The sequence below is a fragment of the Didymosphaeria variabile genome (genome assembly GCF_027946475.1).
Source record: "Didymosphaeria variabile strain IMI 356815 chromosome Unknown scaffold_7, whole genome shotgun sequence".
NCBI lineage: Eukaryota > Fungi > Ascomycota > Dothideomycetes > Pleosporales > Didymosphaeriaceae > Didymosphaeria > Didymosphaeria variabile.
The window spans coordinates 1,065,795-1,085,180 of NW_026611626.1; the positions used below are offsets into that span (position 1 = coordinate 1,065,795).

The following is a 19,386-nucleotide window of genomic DNA, read 5'->3' on the forward strand; positions in this document are numbered from 1 at the left end:
ATGTGTGAGTATGTGTGACAATTGATGCGCTCCCATCGTGCAACTGAAGCTCTACAAACGCCAAGACGCTTCCTCCAAGCTCGGAATATCCGTCGGAACGCTCCAGTCTTACCTTTCACCTCCTCTGCACAGCTTCCCACTGATGCCAGGACGACTAGTTCCTCGCGTCAGATGCTGCCTCCGATCAAACAATAACAAACAATGGCGCGCCTACGCCACCAAAGTCTTGCGCGGTGACGATCTCGGCTCTACCACGCCAGATGAACACCAGACCTTCCGCGTCCTTGATGACGGCTCCAAGCTACCCCTACCACCTACTCTTGATCCCATAGTCGTCGCGCAAAAGTCGCGTTCGAAGAAAGAAAAGGAGCAGCCCGATGTTTCGAAATTCACGCCCTTCCAGAAAAAGCTGCGGGAAAATCCGTACGGTACGTCCTCGCCTGTCCACACCCGAATGCGATTTCTATGTTCTTTTCCACCAATGTTTCCTCTTTGGAACAAGATAGAGAGATGCTAAGTGACCACAGCCCACGCCCTCGCCTCGCCCGTCCGCATCGACCGCTCCCTCTCCACTATCCTCCCCTCCGACCTCCTCATAACTCTCCATCTAAAACCGCACGCGACCACCGGTGAACCCTGGCTCCTCCCCCTCGGTATTTCCTCCTCTAAAGTCCTCAAGCATCATGGTCCGCCCTTCCGCTTCCTTGCACACAGACAAAACGTCCAATATTTCACGACCAAGAAAGATGTGTGGAGGAAAGCACTTACCGCGCGGCATGTGTCACATTTGGGGACGAAGGGGTTGAGACAGTTGGTATGGAGGAAAGATATGCCTGCATTATTGCTGGAGTTGTTGCAGAAAAGGGTGGTGGACAAGTTGGCATGGTGGTATAAATGGCGGGGACGCCTTGTCCCTATTCCCTCTCCTTCTCCCTCAGACCTGGACGAAGTAGAGGAGGTCTCGTGCGTACTGTTCTACGGCAGCTTGAAGACACGCGCAGACGAGATACAGGCGGAGGTCAGTGCCATCGTGGCCGAAGCGGATAAGTGGAGTGTGTATTTCCGCTCTGGGTACGGCTCGTACTTCGATCCGCATGTGAAACCCAAGGATGGGATGGCGAAAGCAACGCACAACCCACCGACGTGGTACGAGCCGCTAGTCCCTCGCCTCGCGGCGCGGGCGCAGTTCCCGCCGCTGGAGTTTGAGACGACGAAATGGAGGGGGAGGAAAGTTGCGCTGTATAGCTTGACGGATATGTTGGGTGAAGAAAGGGCAAGGCACTTGGTGGCGGGGACGGAATATGAGGGGGATAGATGCTGGGTGATGAAGCGGGCTCGGCACAATGTGCCTGCGGAGTTGCTGCTTATGCAATTACAAAGCTATCTCGCGGAGCCGGGGCCGTTGTGGGAGCCGCAGAAGAAGATACTTGTGGAGTCCGTAAGCAGTCCTCTAGGTTCGCAACAGAACGAAAAGACACCCGAAAAGGCGCCCACCAAGCGTTCATCGAAGCTGGATCAATTCTTTGAAGTGGTTACTGAGAGGTATTCAAAGTTGTAGTTCAAGACGTACACATAGGAGCATGGATTAGGAGATGCCATTTGCAATCACAAACCTCCTCGATGGAGCTTGCTTATATCTCTGAAGAATCTATTGATTGCAAGGCAGCGGTGCACGTTAATCCTTCGAGGGACACTTTGTCGAATGCTCTCTTCCAGTCCCCATCATGACAACAATACAATTTCCATCCTCATCACCGCTTTTAGACTCCTTTATCACCACCCAACTCTACCAAAGTTCTTCAAATCACAACGCAATAAGGACGCGTGGTCTAGCGGTAGAGCCCTCCCCGTCTGGTCTGGCTATCGAGTGTCCAGCGAAGCTTGACGGACAACGGGCGTAGTACTAGAAACCTCCACGCTCGTGGTATAGACCTAGTTTCGATTGCTGGCGCGTCCTCGTTTTGTCTACATATGTTTTCTGTTATAAAATGGCTTCGTACCAAGGTTGCTACGCGCGGGATGTATAGCTATGCGGGATAGAGTTTTAAGATACCTATAAAACATGGATTCGCACACTGAACGCTTGACCAGTATTTTAGAAGTCTCATTGAGAGGCATCGAAGTGTACAATGGTCCAGAAGAATAGACGTATATGCAAGTCCGGCCCAGTGCCGCCAAGTAGCCAAACAATGACCCGTCGTACGAACATCATTCGTCCTCTTTATCTCTTCTCCCCTCAACATATTTCCCCCATACATTGCAGGACCATGCAAGACCATGCAGCTTTCCACCCGTCCTCACCGCGGTTCCTAGAATACCAGCGGCAGCCCTCTGGCAACCCGCTAAGCCGCCTTCTGATACCTCTCCCTCAGCTCATCAATCTCTTTCTGGAACCTCTCCATATCGTCCAGGATTTTACTCGCATTGCTCCCATCCTTCCTCTTCGCGTCCCCTTCTTCTTTGCCTACCGACAACCTTCCCTCCCCAAACGGCTGTTCTGACTGCTCCTCTGGCTCCTCCCTCGGCGAATACAATGCCTGTTCATCCTTATCCGCAGGCGCATACTCCCTACTCAGCGAACTCACGCTCGCAATACTACCCTGCCTCTTTCCATCGATAGAGCTACGGCTGTTTCGCTTGTACTCTGAGCTCGGGTGCCGCGAACCTACCGGCGATGATGACGGTAGACTAGGCCTTTGTATGTCGAGGCTTGAGCGGCCTGATTGTCGGCGGCGTGGGGGCGGGGGTGGAGGCGGAAGATTGGAGGTGCTCTCGCCGGAGACGGCGCGCGAGGTGTCGCGCGCGGACTGTATCGAGGAGGTGCGCGCTAGGCCTGAGACCGGGGACGAGGGCTCCGAGGTAAGCGTTGTGCGGCGAGAAGATGGAGGGATGGGCGAGGATGTTGTGGGGCGGGCGGAGGTGGAAAGCTCGTTGGACGAGCAGTTTGCACTGGGTGTGTTTATGGTAGAAAGGGCGTTGCCGTGGCGCCTAGAGGGTGGAGGTGGTGGTGGGGCTTTTGACGTGGTGGGGAGATGTGAAGTAGGTTCCTGGCCGTAGTTTATTGGTGGGAGGTCAGTCGAGTGTTGCGAGGACATAGTGAGGGAGGAGTTGCTGCGTGATCTGTTTCCTGTGGTAGAGCTACGCAGTTGGCTCTGCCGTCTTGCCAGTGGGACTGGCGGTGGCACTTTCTTTTGTGTTGGTGTCGGCGCTGTTTCTGATATGCTTGCCGTTTCATTGTCTCTGCCCTCTGATATTGATGTGGAGACTTGAGTGGAGGTGTCTTGTGTAATGATGTGTGCTGGTGCTGAGATGGTAGTGGGAGGTGTGGGAGGAAGCGGCTTATTCAGATCCGAGTTCGTCCTCTTCGAAGGTTCAAGCTCAGGCGTCGTCTCTGCAGCCGAAAATCCCTCGAATGAAACCGTCTGCGGCGTCCTCTCCTTTACCAGCTTTCCGTGGCGATGTCTCGGCGCAGGCGGTGGTTTCTTCTTCTCTTTCTTGGGTGCCACCCCTCCCATAAGACCAGCATGCTCATCATCTGAGGCTGTCATATCGTAAGATGTTCGCGGTGATTCGGGATGCGGTTCTTGCGTAGTATCAAATATTGACTGTCGTGATATTGAGGAGGTGTCGGTACTGCTGCTGCTTTCGAAGACGGCAGGGCTGAGCGAGTTCGAGGAAGGGGCAGGAGCGTTCAGTGGAGGTGCGGAACTACGTGGACTGGCAATGCCTTGCATCAACAGGTTTTTGAAGCCTTCGACGTTCAACGATTGTCGCTTGGGGCCGTGCGAGACCTTGTCGGTAGGAGTCCGCTCTGTAGATAGACATGTCAGCATAGAGAGTTGCGGTTCGACGCCGAACGAGAATACGGCATATGCGGCCTCTTGACTTGATCCGCAAGGTCCCATATCATGGACAGAGAAGATATGCATTTACGTACCTTTTGACGGCCCCGTTGTGTTCCCACCTTTCTCCTGAGACTCGATGGTAGCCAGCGTTCGCGAGAATGGATTCGCAGGAGCTCCGCTGGGCGAGGTGGCAGATTGAGGAGTTCCCGTACTTTTCCACTCATTGCCTAGCATTCCGCGTTCATCCACCTGTTGCCTAGCGGGATCTTGAGGATATCGATCTGCGAGTTCGTCCGTGTATGCCGGGGATGACTCGAGCGGCGGCGAACCGGCATAACGGCCGGTATTTGTGCCGTAGAAAGTTTCGTTTTCTACATGACCAAAGTCCGGATATGGAGGGATGGTCTCGGTGGGCGACTCTATGCGAACGGTTTTCTTTGTCTTCGTAGGCGCAGATGAAGCACCAAGCACTGTGTAATCATTATTCCCTGTTCTTTGACTAGAAGACGCGTAGAAAGCATCATGGAGACTATACCGGAGTCATCGTCGCGCTCGGCGTACCCTTCATCTCTTCTGTCGCTGCTATCAGCAGGGGGGACACTCGTCGGGGGAGCGGCGGCGGGGTGGTTCTGGAGCACGAGCGAGGCGCGGAAGGGATTCCCGGACATATTTGAGGACTAGAAACAATGCATTGTTCTATATATACACGTAAAAATGGTCTTTTAGAGGCCGGTATGCCCCGGTACACGGTGCAGCTGCTTGGGAGAGGTGCTGATGTTGAGCCGTAAAGATTACCCTTGCCAGCGAAGCGTCAACCCCCACATTCGGCCGCCCGCCTCGCAAGCTCCGTCCTCCGAGCTCAACGAACGCCTTCAGGTACGAGAATCATCATAGCAACACTGGCATGCCTTGACTACTCGAACCAACGACCCCGCTTCTCACAAGACTCGCGACACGATGAAGGCGGTCACCACTTAGGCCGTCTTGTATCACCCGCCGCTACTGGACGACCGTACGCGACGTAGTGCGCGAGCGAAAGTTGCGAACGAGTACTCTGGTAGTAACCATATCAATCAATGTACACCGGCCAGCCTGCTTCCCGATCATACCACTTCCTAGCCAATCGTCCTCCGCTCTCTGTAGGCTGGCTGAAGGCCACCTCCTCCTTGCCAATGGTCATTCCATACAAGAAGTTAGATCTCGCCGCATTCAGCAGCGTCGTCGCGACCCCGTGCTTCCGATGCGATTTTGACGTCCATATCCTGGAAACGCCCAGGATGGCAGATTTTGGCGCCTCGCTGACACAAATGGACGAGCTATTGGCATCAGCCGGGAGCTGACCGGTCGTCTCCGCCGCCGCGTCACCCTCGCATGGCTGCTCCAGCACAAGAAACGCCTCCTGGATCCTCTCCACCAAGCAAGCTCCCACGCACTTTGAACCCTGGACGTACAGGTACACCTTGTATCGATCGCTAGCAAAATGCTTTGAATATTCTTTCTTGGGTTGCTGCGCCGCTCTCTCGGTCGCCGAGTTGTTCGAGAGTATTGAATTGCGTGTTTGGCTCCACAGCGCCTCATCCGAAATGGGAACGGCTCCTAGCTCGGTATTGACGATCTTCAATACTTCTCTAGCTTTGTTGCGCAAGGGAATTGCATCTCTTCGGCTGATTACTGCAATGAAACTCCTGTCTTCCCCAGACCAGACCTGCTTCTGTCGGAGCCGCTCGGATATCGCCTTGCTAATGTCGACGCCTCCAATGTTCATAGCGTGGAATTTTTGGTGCACCGCAGCGTCTTCAGCAAGTGACGGGACATACTCCATGCCGCAGGCCTTGCAAGTTTTGTTCGGTTCCGCAACCAGATCAAGCTGCATCTGCACCAGCTTCTTCTTCTTCGAGACATTCTGAGTCGGATTTGATATGTTGTGACTTCTTTCCGACAATGGCTCCTTTGCAAGTACTTCAGGCTTCGATTGTCGCTTCACGAATGAGAACATAGGTCTCCTCTTGCGCATTGGAGGTGTCGAGCTATGCGCTATGGGAGAGGATGGTGGACTGGATCGGGGCGCATCGTCCGAGAACACAGCTACCGCGTCTTTGGGACTGGATGGCAGCGCGGAACTATCGCGCACCCACGAGCTGCTCGTTGACTGTAATTCCAACTGTGTATCCTCCGGGTCTTCGTTACTCTCCACTTCGTCGAGTCCTGGCGATGCGACGCGTCTGCGCTTCGTGGGGGGTTCTTGTGGTTCTTCATCGTATAACGAGGGTTTTCGCTGGCGGGAGTAGGTCCTGATTGTTTTTCTGATTACTTTTTAGCTGAAGCAGATCGTCTGAGCTTGGATACACACTTTGCGCGCACAGAAGACATGTTAGTGCGTAGTAATGAGGAAAATACAGCAAGGCGAAGTTCGAGATCGCGCGACGCGTCTCGCGTATCGCCGGGCCTTATCGATTAGGTCTCCGCTTGGACCGCGGCTTCGCACGACCTCACTTCGGCACTTTTGTATATCCCGAGTCAACGTCGGTATGAGTACGTTCCGAGTTACATAGAATAGCTGTAATGTATGTAACATTCTCCGAACATCTCTCGCGCGAATGATGTACAAGCAAAGACATCATCTGCAAAGCCTGAAGCCCGCATCACCATCACGGCTCAAGTGCGCTCAAACTAGACTCTTAGTATACTCAGAGGGCTAAATCGTCGGAGACTGGATAAGTTCCAAGTTCTGAAATGCATATCATCTAACAAGAACTGACTTGTGAGGCCGCTCAAAAGGTAACTTTCGTCCAGATTTGGAAGGTGCTTTACATCTTATGTACGGCCGCCGTAGTCCTCGCACCACTCTTGAGTCAGCTTTGACATGACTCACTATAAAGGCAAGCAACAGGTCAAGTCTCTCTCCTAGCGAGCAACACTGCCTCGAGACTCTCAAACTCTCCCTTGTTGCTTACTGCGGCATAAAGCCTCTTCAATATGGTAGCGCAACCCACACCCGCACACCCAGCGACAATGCTCGCAGAAGTCCAGTCTTCCGACCGACCTGCAAATTCGCCGCTTCCAGAGCCTCTGTTCAAAACGAAAAGACTCCTCGCGAGGCCAATGCACCCACAGGATGCCGAATCTTCACAGCGCGCCTGCGCCCCAGCCTCCATCACAAAATATATGTACGAGACCCTAAATATATCTGCTAACCGTGTAGAGTACATAGAGTTGATGGATGCAACAGGTCACTTGCCTTCGCACACCCCTACACCCTTGATCACGCACACACTTGGATAGCTATGAACAAAGACGCGCCTCACAGTACGTTGGTTCTCCTATCCCATTCAAATTGATAGTCAGCAGGATGATAGCTATCATCGAATTCCCGGGCATTTCTCTTCACCTTCTTCACCTGACTAATGAGGAATCACAGACAACCTCTTCCTCACCACACTCTCCGACCCTTATACCGTTATTGGCGGCATCGGCCTCAAGCCCGGCTCCGACATCCAAGCGCACACCGGCGAAGTAGGCTACTGGATCTCCGAACCGTACCAAGGTAAAGGAATGATGAAGGAAGCGCTTGAGGGATTCGTAGAGTGGACGTTCCTTCACCGTCAGGGCGACGGCTCGACTCCTGCTGACGGTAATTCGAGTTCCTTCTCCGGCCGTTGAGCATTTAGATTGATAATAGTGGGTGTAGGCAAGACCCCCGAGACACGCAAAACGCGGCTCTTCGCCGGCGTGATCGCAAAGAACGCGGCGTCAATGCGGATTCTAGAGCGGTGCGGATTTGTGAAGGAGGGAGTGCAGAGGGGGCACATTGTCACACGGTATGGGGAGGTTACGGATTTGCATTTGTTTGGATTAACGGTTCAGGACTGGGAAGTGTGGCGTAAGGGGAGGGAGGAGTAGGAGACGTGGTTGAGGAAGGGGAGACGAGAACGAGGTTATGGAACATGGATCTTGCAGCACACAGGCGGTCATTTGTTATAATTGTGATATGTGCTTTCTCTTTGGGTATCAACATCAGCTCGGCAGCGAGCCACCATATGTATGAGAATCAACATCCACTTTACAGCGCGCCGTGTTCCTGGGTATCAACATCGTCCTCTTGTTCGTGCCGAACTCTTGTATTCCAAGACAGCAACTCCAGTCTCTCCATCGTGCTGATATGCGCGCTTTCGTACGCCCCAAGACCTATCAAGCCCCGCTTTGCTCTCAGGATGAGATCCCCACGCCACGCCCAAAAGTACTGCTCTACCTGCCTCGCGACCTCCTCGCCTTCCACCTGCGCTACCAACCGACACACCCAGACCGCCTTCTTCTGTGCCACAAACCGATTCTCAGCAAGCGGTCGCGTGATACACACGCTGACGATGGCGCGCGTGAACGTTGGTTGTATAGGAAGCTCGTGTATTTTGAGGTAGAGGTACAGGTAGCGGATGGAGCGCCAGGTTTGTTGGCAACTTCGCGTGCGATCCATAGCATATTGGTGAGCAAATTGATGTATAAGGTCGGCCTGCACTTCCTTAGGTATGTCCGTGGTGATATTGCGGTAGGCGAGGGGGACGATGTGTGCGTCGTTCGCGCGGGTCAGGATGTGGTTGAAAAAGCGGCGAGATTGTAGCTCTTCCACTCGTACTCCGACTTGTGTGGTTGTAATACCCAGAGCACGCCGCGCGTTGAGGAGTCTTTTCAAGGCATTGAGGTTGTAGCCGAGACGCGTAGAGTCGTTCTCCTTGCTCACCTCTTCTACAATTCGATCCATGTAGCTGTCAAGGAATGCAGTATTTGAGATCCTCGTCCCGCTCTTTGAAATTCTTTCCAGTAGGTTCGAGACCGAATGAAAACTCTTGTATTCGTCGATGTAAGGAATGATTAGTTCGAGGACGCCATGATTGGGTAGTGATTTGTTCGCGAGATCAGAGATCAGCTTCGCAAGCATCCCGTTGACGGAGGCTCCCTTTTGCTCCTGTTGCGCTAGGAACAATGTATATGACTCGATCCAATCGAAAAGGTCGATTGATGACTTTCCAGTAAAGGAGTCATGCCCGAGCAAACCATATAGCAATGCAATAATCAGAGTGGAAGGCGGATAGCGGTGCTCGAAATGCGCACGGACGAATGCGCTGAACGCAAACTGACACAGCGACGCCTGATCGTCCGAACCGGCATTTCTTCGCATGTCTAAACGGTAGAAGAGCTTGAACCAAATATGCATATATGGACGCCTCTTCTGGCCGGGTTGCGGGATGGTCTGAACTTGCTTAAGTGTGACTGACGACTCAGCAATCCAAGCGCGAAGCAGAGATTGTGGTACTAAATCCAGGTAGTCCAGAGCAGGGGGTATCATCGAATTGTTCCGAACGCAAGCCGCGATCAAATTACTGAGCCGGAGTGGTGCTTGCTGGTAATCCGTGCTCAACAACGACCATGTCTTCCGCAATCGTTGGGCAAGATGATGGTCGGACAACCCATAGGACGCCCGGCGCAAGAGCATTCCAGAACTGTAGGGAGCCACTTCTCCTTGGTTGTTTTTCAACTTTATGCGCTTGTTCTGGTGATACGGGGAGTTTTTACCATGCTTCATTGACCAGTGAGCAGAATCCCAGAGACCGCGGATCAACAGGCGCAAGCTTGCGTCGCGATCAAAAAGAGAACCACACGTGTACATCTTTGCGCGAACCTTATACGACGATGGAGACGACACTGGTTGGCTTTGGATTTGTGTGGCAAGTTTCTTGTAGATCAAATGTATTGCGGTAGTGCGCGGCATGGATGGAGCCAGGCACGTCTGTTCGAGGATTTCCAGGAAGCGAAGACCATCAGAGTCGAAAATGCTAGGTAAGCGCACAGCTGGCTGGCCGAGAAGCCCTAGGGTGTATTTTCCGGCCCAGGTAGAATTCGAGAGATACTGGAATACAAGCAAGCAGAAGCTGCCGGCGTCGGAGCCTGACGGACAGCAGGTCAGGTATGCGTTGACAAGGAACGTGTCCGGTCGCGAGCGATTCTTGTCCATGAGCTCTCTCCATGTCTTCCGGGTTGCAATGCCCGTGAGTTCCTTCTGCTCGAACATATCGGGGGATGTGCCGTCAGTCATCTGCCGGAACTTCTCAAAACACACAACGAAGTCGGAAGAAAGGTCTTCTGTGGTCTCCAAGACAACTTCTTCGGTTGAGAGGGCCTCGAAAAGCTGAGCATGGCCTTCTGCATCGTCTCGGGCCCATGTTTCCAATGAGTTGTCTACTTGGTCGCTGTGGCCTTGTTCTGCATCCGATACGGCATCCAGCTCCTCATTCTGTAGATACACGTTCTTCAAACTCATTGTGTTATCTTCTGTCACAGCGTTGCGTTTCGATACGAAGTCGAACACACTGTCATTAGATGCTGAAAACTCCTCCTCCTCCTTTCTGGTATTGTCCACGAGGCCGATGCGAATCTGTTCTATACTCGAGTCTGTCACTGGCTCCTTGTTCGCAGGATATGTGGCGCGTGCTTCTTTTGTTGTAACAGTATAGACCAACTCATCGGTTGCCGCGGTACCTGAGTCGGTTTTACTAAAATTCCTGTCCCATGTTTCGAGATGCTGTTGCATCAAACTCGACTTAACATCCGTTGTGTTTTCCGTAGAAAGTTGGGATAGCGAATGCGACGTCTCTATGGGATAGGAGGCAGGTCCTATCGCTGCGGAAGGGAACCTCGCTGGCGGGGTTGAGGATTGAAAGTCAAAGGCTGAAGACGCCAATTAGTCTCAGGGATTCACGCTGCTGTGCGTTGCACATACAAACATTCAAGGGCTCTTCTCTCTTCAGCGACGGCGGTTCGTATTTCCAGTTCGGCTCTCTGGGCTGGCGCGAACCGAACAACGCGCCAAAACTGAACAATGGCGGCGGCACGCCACCTGAGAGGTCCATGTTTGACTGTAGAGTCATCCTCCTCTTGGTAGCGCGCCTCCTGGCCTCCAAAGGCCCCGGGATATTGCTGCCATGTCTTTTCTGGTGCGAGCAGGTGGTGCGCAAAAATCGAGCGACGGCTTGCGAGAGGAGGTCCTCGGAGATCCAGATGTGATCGAGCGCGGTGCTACACGACGACGGCACTGCTCGACAGCAGGCAACAGGCGGACGTCGCATCAAGCGTGGTGGGCATCGGATGTGGTTTCATGCGGCCGTCCTCCACGTCCTCGAGCTGTCTCGATTCGGAAGGATTGAGGCTTGGCGCTCTGTAGTCACGTGCATGCTTTGTCGCCCGGGCGGAACAACCTCGGACCGCTCAGATACTTGAGAAGACGGCACCGGCGACCATGAGTCGCGGGACGACAGAGACAGGCGGCGGCAGCCCTTTCTGGCGTCCGTCGACGGATCCGTTCGGTACCGGCACCGTCTCGCAGTATTTGGACAGTGCACACGACTGCGAGCTGAATAACATGCATGCATCCATGCATCCGTGGCTCCATGGATGGCTACCGCTCACGTGCAACAACCGACACTCTGTCCCTGGAATCTCCACCCGCTCCTGCTGGCTGGCTGGATCCCGCGTCCATCGCCCTGAGTTTATACACGTATGGACACGCACAGTGTTCAGAGAAGACCACGCGAGGCCATGCTCGATGGATCGCACTATAGAGTTGTCCAGACGCTCGGCATCCGCGTGGTGACGTGGAAAGACGGCGTGGAGGCCTCGGATGGGACAGGCGGCTTGAAACGACACTTGTGGACGATACGCAACGCCCGCTCGACTGGGATTAGCCTGTTGCCAAGCCCTGCCGCGAGCAAAGCCAACGCCAGGCACCGCCTGCTGATTCGCTCGACGCACTCAGCTGTGTCCAGTCTGTCTTGCGTGTGCGAGCCCTCCACGAAGCTGTTCATGCGGACGACGACACGCGGTGTAAGGCCTCATCAGTGTTTGCAGTCCCGCACGGCGGGCACGGCGGACTTTTGCGTCTCCATCAGCGCTACTTGCAAGTCTTGGGCCAATTTAGATTAGATAGCCGTCCTTGCTCGGACTTGGAAGCCCCATGCTCTTGGGCTTCTCCCCGAGGTCCGTGCGCCACGCTCATTTCCCAGGAGCCTTCACTGCCTCGCCCTGGCCCTGACCGACCCACCCACTGCCCGAGCACGCTGCCGTCTCCCATCACCATCACGCTCCTTGTCTCTACGACTTCACACTCGTTGCCCGCCGCTGCCACACGCCTGCCGACACTCGTTCAGCCAGCAGCGTTGCAGCCACATTCCTTGCGTCTCGCGTCGAGAAAAGGGGTCGATCCGGCATTCCAGGGCACACCGAAAAACCCGCACGCGCAGCGTTTCAAACTCCAGATCGAGGGCATCGCTGAGCGAGTCTTCTTCTGAGCCTGCGAGAAACTTTCCTGCGGCGGCCCTGTCTTCCATTGACGCCTCCACACACCACCCGCCATCCCCATCGCGACAAAGGCAAACACGCCCAAGCCGCCCACCCGCCCTCGCCCGCTTACACACCACACCACGCCAGCAGCGGCCCGCCAGCATCAGAGTGTCGCCCGGAGAGCGGTTGATGCGTCTGCGTGCCATCGTCTAGACCAAGGGTACGAACGCCCTCACCGTTGCTCGAGTGAATGCGCAGCGACAACGCTAACCGCGGACAGTCCCTCGGTCTCGACACCACCTCACCACCACTATATACCACATCTCTTTACATCCACACACCATGTTCTCCATCAGATTAGTGTCCGCACTCGCAGCGGCTGCGCTGTGCTCGATGGCTTCGGCAGATGACTCGTCTTCGTCCAAGATCGTATCAATCCCCACACCGACTGCGACACTCCCTGCGAACGCCATGGAGACCCTCGGCTGCTTTTCGACAGGCGTCCCCCTCGAGGATCACGGCAAAGGCCTATTCGTCACTGCCGGATCTTGTCAGCAAATCTGTCTGGGTCTCGACAAAGACGTACTGGGTCTTTCGGATGGTGACCACTGCTGGTGTGGAGACAAATACCCACCCAAGGACACCAAGGTCAGCGATAAGCAGTGCAGCACATCATGTTCCGGTGACGACAGGACGAATTGTAAGTTGCATCTTCACTCTGGCCCAGCGCATGCGCTAATTGACGTACAGGCGGTGGAAACGGAAAACTGTGGGTAATGTCGACCGGAAACTCTCGCAACGAGATCGAATACGAGGACCCAATTTCATCCTCATCCTCATCATCCTCCTCTTCATCGTCTGCAGCTGCTTCCAAGACAGCCACGCCAACAAACTCAGCACCTGTCGACTCCGCCGTCGCTAGCAGTGCAACATCTGAGCCAGAGAAGAAGGGCCCCAACACGGCGGGCATCGCAGCGGGTGTAGTGGTTGGTGTCGTAGTACTTGCCGCTATCATCGGTGGTGTTTTCTTTTACCTTCGACGACAGAAGAGGCTTGCGGTCGAGGAGGAGTACCGTCGCCAGGCGGCAGTCAACTCGTTCGTGTCGGGAGGCAAGTTGCACACCAGCAACTCATCCATGACCGATTCGCGCCTAGACCCAGAATTCATGGCCAGGAGGCAAAGCAACGGCAGTATTGCAGACAATGAGGATTACTCGAGGCGGATATTGAAGGTGAGTTGGGGCGCTCAAGACTGGCTTCACGACGCACAAGCTAACAGCCGCTAGGTTACGAACGCATAAGCACCCTGACGATGGCTACCACGACCGACCGACCGACCGACACCCATGCCACTCTCTCACGCTGGCCTTCGACGAGATACCCAATCTACTATATCAACCTCGCCTAATCCTCCTCCCACTCTTGTTACGTCCTGCGCACCGCGCGCACTCACATGCCTGACGAGAGTAAGACCTGCATTTTGCATCCATCTGCGTACTCAGCCGGCGTTGCGAGCACGCTTCTATCTTCCGGACTGAAGTGTCTGTTGATTATGGATGGGCACATGTCCGAGTAGCCTAGCAAGAGCTATTCGGAATGCCCATCTCCAAGCCTTTCTCCTGTGTTATATATTCTGAATAAATCTCTGTACTGGCGTTGAAGCATAGGAATTAAACGGGTAACTATTGATCATATCTCCATGGCGCAACTGTGGGGCATCGTGGTATTCACTCCTTTCTTTACCAGATTCTACAATTTCTTGGGCGGACAGCTTGGTGATGCTGCTTCCTTCGCCCGCGCCGCTCCTTGTACGCCGGTTCTTCGGCCCACCATCTCTCCCTCCTACTCTACCTGTCCTAATTCTCCAACCTACTTCGACACGGGCGGCTTTGGTCGTGCAAAAGCGGCTTTTCTTTTCTTACTAGTCCACCCGCTCATGTCACATAGCCTCTACCTAGCGATATCATGAATATGATCGGTACTCTACATACACTGCTCGTCACCAAGTCCATGTTTTCTAAATACGTCTGTTAGAGAATATCCCCCTCACGTGCACACAATTAGACCGCAGAACAGCCTTGCGACGTCCCGCATATCCACGTTCATGGCCGGGAGCAATTCACGCAGCCTTGCCATGCACTTAAACTCCGAGCCTGTCAGATGTGCTTCCCGGCCCCCAATCGGCGCGCCGAACGGGGCGGCTATCAAACACGTTGTCCTAGGGTGGGTGCCTGTGTTTCATGCGGGGTGTTCGGCGCAGTGTAGCGGGACTTTGACCGCTCTACATGAAAAACTTGGAACGAGTGTCGCGGTCGTGTATGTGAAGGACGCCGTGTTATAGTAGGCCATGTACAGATTTGATGCAAGCAAGCCCGAGACCTCGCCGTCTTACGGGCTGGCTACGCGGTGCGCTGTCCTGGTCATGCACGCAAGTCCTCCTTCGCGCGCTTACTCTCTCGCTTTCCATGCACAGAAATCTCCCCACAAGTGCGTGATGATTCTCGGACTTCCCTCCACGTGTTGGATGCGGGCACCTTCTTCGGGCTGTGCAGACGCTCCCTCTTTGGGCGATACACGGGGCGACGCGTCTTCTTTCGGCCTTCCTTCGTCTCGGGCATTGCTGGTTTGGGGTGTCTCACACACGAGACGCCTCTTACACGAGGATATTCTGGGCATTGTTCGGTTGTATCTACACATGGGCTTGGGCTTGGGGTTCATGTTTGGGTCTGAACGTTCAGGTGTCCTGGTGTCGGGTGTTTGCTGCGGGGCAGTGCTGCCAGGCATTGCGCGCCGAGCGATTACAGTATCAGATGCGTAAATCTTCATCTCGCTTTCGGCGTGGGCCTCGGTGGCCCAGCGTCGCGCTCGCCACCTTAGAGGCTTAGGCCGTAGTAAAGCCGCTTCGGTCGAGTCTTCAAGCACATGGCGCTTCCAAACAAGCATGCGAACACATAGCTAGCGGTTATGTTTAGCTTGAGGCATGAGGATAACGATTCAGACAGGCTCTAGCTGCGATTCGGAAGTGAGACGAGAAGATCGAGTGACGGCTGTTTGGTGGGGTTTCGGTAGCGGTTGTGGGGTCGTGATTTGCGTCATCTTCAGGGCGGGCGCTTGGGCTGGGAAGGTGACGTCGTGGGCGGGAGTGACTGCTTTTTGAGGGTGCTCGCGTGTGCATGTTCTTTCGACCTTCGGACGTGTTGCTTGGGTTGGACATGCGCAGCTATTGGCAATTGATGTTGTGGGGCACCCTTCATAGGGAATGTTCCGGTGGGCCCGTGTGCTTTCACTGCGAGCGTTCCAGCTTCTAAATGAGCTTTCTGGTCGGGAAGGCTTGTTGCGGCTACATCTTGTATGACTAAACTGCACTGCAATCTCTAGCACAGCCGCAGAGGTCGGTCTGAGGCAGGTGTGTGCGCTGGGAAAAGAGCCACATTTGATGTTTTGGAACCTCGCGATCATTGTACTATGGTATGTGCACACGGTGTACCTTGACTGCTCCAGAATACTGCAACGGGGTCGTTAGGCAGATACCAGATAATACGGTTTCCTGTAAGCTCGAGAGCCTGCATGATCATGAGGTGAACGATTCGCTGCACATGATCTACATGAGAAGATAATATCTGCAGGACGTGTTGGAGTTGATGATTGGTACCCTCAATGTCAAGCCCTAGCGTGACCCTATGTGCGAAGTTCGAAAGAGCTACATCCTCACTCCACCATAGTTCAGGCAAGCAGTCGTGAGTCACCGAACGTGGAATTGAATAGGTAGCTGCGACCTCGCTGCTTCTTCGCGTGCCAGACAAATGTGACGACACATAAAGCATCATTCACAACCATGGCCGACAGCGTCGACGGCCTTTGGGACGAGGTAAGGAGTTTCCTTGTGTCTGTTTATTACTGCGCCCGCAGGGAGTAGTGACTCTGCGTGGCCGTGTTACATCATGCGCTAACACACGGGAATCCCAACGACTTGCGTCGTCCGCTTACCATCTTCAGGCCGAGCGCATGGCGCAAGCAGCGGGCGCCGCCGATGCCCAGATCGCAGACGAATACCCTTCACCCGAGACGATTGAGCGCTGGAAACGCCTCTTCGGATACTCAAGCGTGGAGGCTGCGAACTTGATCACGGCGCAGCGTCAGGACGGTACGTACCAATATCTTTGCTATACCAAATGTTTTCTCTGATATCTTAGCAGTCACCCGCGAGCGCATCACCGACGAGCATTGGGCTCTCATCGAGGGCGCCGAGGAAGCTGCTGGCTACGATCGTGAAGCGTATGAGCATCGCCAGCAGCTGCCGGAACTTTTCAAGAGCAATGGTACGACGATTCCGGTTAAGGGACAGGAGGAAAGCCTAATGTTTGGATTCCGAATGGGTGGTCTCTTGAACAGTGCGGAGAAGGTCAAGGAAGTAGGCAAGATGGAGGGGCTGCCAAACGTCGAGGATGGGTGGAGCGAGACGGGTCCCGTCAAGTTCTGTATGGTGGATTTGAAGACGAAACGGAACTTGGAGGAATGGCTGGCGCAGTGGGCAGTGTTGAAGCAATGAGAGATTCGACAGATTACAAGATGGTAGGCTACCATGGATGTCGCTTCTGCGGACGCTGTTCTGTCTATGATCAGTCCGATTAGTCTTATCAAAGCAAGTCGCGCTGCAGAAAACACTTACTTCTATACCTAGTATGGCTAGCATCTAACACGAGATTGTCAAACCGCCGACGAACTCACCACATTGGTAGCGTGAACGATATTTTTACACCTGCGTACGTACAGCTCGGACCAGCAAAGTAGGCCGAGATGCAGCATAGGAAGAGCGTTGAATATGAAAGCACGTCCATCAGGTCCTGCATGGTAGACATGAAGACGAAGGGCATATCGGAAGGTAGTTGTCGCAGGAAGCTGTGTTCAAGTAGTAATGGCAATGTTGATACAAATTGTCTATCAAACTCGTACATTCACGTAAATAGCTCTGCTGCCAGAATGTCTATGAATTGTTTGTGATTACCTAAACTGTGGATGGACCACTCACATAGACAGCTTTTCAAGCAGCTGCGCAACAGCTGAAAACTGCTACTTGCTGTGACATGTCGTTGAAATTTGTTGGCATCCGTTCCTTGTCGAACTTGAAGCACAAATTCAGTTCTAAGATTCTCCCGGACCCGTGATCTAAAGTATCGCGCCCTGTGCCTCACCCAAATTCCAGCCATCCGGCTCACTGTCTGCAGAAAAGAGGTCCGGTTTGTCACTGCTCCTTTCCTTCAAACTCGACCTATAGATTGGTCCTTCGCATTTACCGCATTAACAACAAGCACCATGCGTACACTCCCCGTCGTTACTCTTACCTTTGGTCTTCTTGCTGTTCCTGCCCTTCTTTCCCTCGGTTTCCTCGTTCTCTTCGACTTAAGCAGCGTCTTCTTTCACCTCCATAACCTCAGGGTACTTCCCGAGGTAATCAAAGAAGGCGAAGGTGCAGTTGCACAGTGGCTTCCTATCCACAACATTGTATTTCTTGGAGACTGTGGCCAGGGCCAAGTCCTCCCAGAAACTCACGTGGGACACTGGCCATGGCGGACGAGAAGTCTTTCTTGTCACACTGTGGGATATAATAGTGATATATGGTGGCGTCGACGAAGAGATGGCGCATGCCGCACGGTCCTGGAGTCTGTTCATATATAACCTGCACCGCTTCAACAGTTGTTATGCAAGTGTCCCAGAACTTTTCGCGGATTTCAAAGAACTTGCTGATGACGATGTTCTTGATGACTACGTCCATGGGTTTATCGGCGAGGTTGTAGACAGAAGCCCATAAACACAATGTCTGGACGAAGCAAAGCCTGGTGCAATTAGACCGTCGATCAAGTCGTTGACGCCGATGTTGGGTGCTTGTAAAGGGGCGACAAGGCTACCTAGGTAGTGGAGTGACCGAACGCAATAGCTGGACCTTGAAATTGCCGTTAAATTGAGAAGGTTGTTGGTGGTGGAGAATCTGGGGATCAATGAACTGGAGAAACAGATTTAATTGCAATATGCAGGACGTCGCGATGTTAGACCTTTATCGTTCTATGAAGGCAGTTGGTCTGTCAGCAAGGTTCTCGCAGGTCTAAGATCCTGAAAGTTTCAACAGCATCAGTGATGTCTGAATCCTCTGAACTCTATTTTGACAAAACTCAAGTCTCCATTTTCTCATTTGTGTGCAATGCTCAAGCTAGACCTTATTGCTCGTCTGTCAACCTTTCCGAAGCGATGTTTTCCTGTCCACAATCACTTAAATTGCACCTAGGGATCTGCTTCCATGGAATCTCTCAACTTGAGATGGATTGGTCCTCTGTGAGAAACGTAATTGGAAGCGTTCTTGAGTAAGCCAGCTGCCATCGTGCTCAAGAATTCCGGCGGTGTCTTGGCGAGACTGGCAGTAGCTTTCTCGAGCTGTGCTTCGCACTCCTTTGGTTATGGGATACCGGAAAATCGAAAATAAGTGCACGAGAAGCCTGCGCACAGGGGCATCCTGGGAGGTGATAGTCCACATAGTCGTGATCATGTCGGTCAGACCATCGCAGATGCTGGACTCCCTAGGCACAACGGATTCCTTCACCCAGTGGTAGATAACTTCCACCACTATGTTCTTCGCACGAACATCCATCATCTTGTCTACCAGTACGTAGGGTTGGCCAAGAGTACGAAACCTAGCCTCGATCGACTCGTCTGATTTGTCTTGGCGAATGCTGCCGGCCTGTGTACATCCAGTTAACTTAGCTCGTCGTCGACAAAGACTTCTTATACTTAGGTAGAGTGACTGGATGTAGACGCGGAATACATCTGGATCATCTGCGGGCAGCTCAACTTTCCCCGTGCGCAACTCTGAAAAATAACTGGTGATAGACGAAACATACGGCAGTTTATGCTCCGCGTCAGTCATTCCGTTGCGATTGTAGCCTGTGTGATAGGAGACCTCAATGGGACGGAGACAACGAGCGACGTAGGGTATCTCGGATTAATAGCGAGACGAATTCAAAAGGCGCGGAAGGCACTTACATTAGCCTGGTTGTTTTCCAGGATTCTGCACCGGTGAGGATGAAGGTGAAGTGAAGGACATATGCCTCTCCGCATGCGAATGTCACCATCGAACATGTAGGTTCATACTACTCAAACCTGTTCGGGGAGTCACTGGCTAGAGAATCCACAATGAACTCGCGGAGCGGGCTGCTCTCTGGTG

The 19,386-nt window shown here is 53.5% G+C and overlaps 7 protein-coding genes across 7 annotated transcripts; 4 read left to right on the forward strand and 3 right to left on the reverse strand.

Moving 5' to 3' along the window:
- N0V89_009489 (uncharacterized protein) lies at positions 1–1,558 on the forward strand (the record flags this gene model as incomplete). Its single annotated transcript, XM_056218240.1, has 3 exons — positions 1–4; positions 225–428; positions 528–1,558. The coding sequence occupies 3 exons, from the start codon at positions 1–3 to the stop codon at positions 1,556–1,558; spliced, it is 1,239 nt and encodes a 412-aa protein (XP_056067505.1).
- Positions 1,559–2,342: 784 nt separating this feature from the next.
- On the reverse strand, positions 2,343–4,513 carry N0V89_009490 (uncharacterized protein; the record flags this gene model as incomplete). Its single annotated transcript, XM_056218241.1, has 3 exons — positions 2,343–3,811; positions 3,938–4,315; positions 4,381–4,513. 3 exons carry the CDS (start codon positions 4,511–4,513, stop codon positions 2,343–2,345), a joined length of 1,980 nt encoding a protein of 659 aa, XP_056067506.1.
- A 401-nt stretch (positions 4,514–4,914) lies between these two features.
- N0V89_009491 (uncharacterized protein) lies at positions 4,915–6,215 on the reverse strand (the record flags this gene model as incomplete). Its single annotated transcript, XM_056218242.1, has 2 exons — positions 4,915–6,148; positions 6,196–6,215. The coding sequence occupies 2 exons, from the start codon at positions 6,213–6,215 to the stop codon at positions 4,915–4,917; spliced, it is 1,254 nt and encodes a 417-aa protein (XP_056067507.1).
- Positions 6,216–6,857: 642 nt separating this feature from the next.
- On the forward strand, positions 6,858–7,505 carry N0V89_009492 (uncharacterized protein; the record flags this gene model as incomplete). Its single annotated transcript, XM_056218243.1, has 3 exons — positions 6,858–7,012; positions 7,075–7,151; positions 7,264–7,505. The coding sequence occupies 3 exons, from the start codon at positions 6,858–6,860 to the stop codon at positions 7,503–7,505; spliced, it is 474 nt and encodes a 157-aa protein (XP_056067508.1).
- A 400-nt stretch (positions 7,506–7,905) lies between these two features.
- N0V89_009493 (uncharacterized protein) lies at positions 7,906–10,747 on the reverse strand (the record flags this gene model as incomplete). The annotated part of the gene is made up of 2 exons (XM_056218244.1): positions 7,906–10,565; positions 10,618–10,747. The coding sequence occupies 2 exons, from the start codon at positions 10,745–10,747 to the stop codon at positions 7,906–7,908; spliced, it is 2,790 nt and encodes a 929-aa protein (XP_056067509.1).
- A 1,768-nt stretch (positions 10,748–12,515) lies between these two features.
- wsc1 (Protein SLG1) lies at positions 12,516–13,459 on the forward strand (the record flags this gene model as incomplete). The annotated part of the gene is made up of 2 exons (XM_056218245.1): positions 12,516–12,873; positions 12,924–13,459. 2 exons carry the CDS (start codon positions 12,516–12,518, stop codon positions 13,457–13,459), a joined length of 894 nt encoding a protein of 297 aa, XP_056067510.1.
- Positions 13,460–16,008: 2,549 nt separating this feature from the next.
- On the forward strand, positions 16,009–16,722 carry N0V89_009495 (uncharacterized protein; the record flags this gene model as incomplete). The annotated part of the gene is made up of 3 exons (XM_056218246.1): positions 16,009–16,041; positions 16,170–16,317; positions 16,367–16,722. The coding sequence occupies 3 exons, from the start codon at positions 16,009–16,011 to the stop codon at positions 16,720–16,722; spliced, it is 537 nt and encodes a 178-aa protein (XP_056067511.1).
- Positions 16,723–19,386: the final 2,664 nt, after the last annotated feature.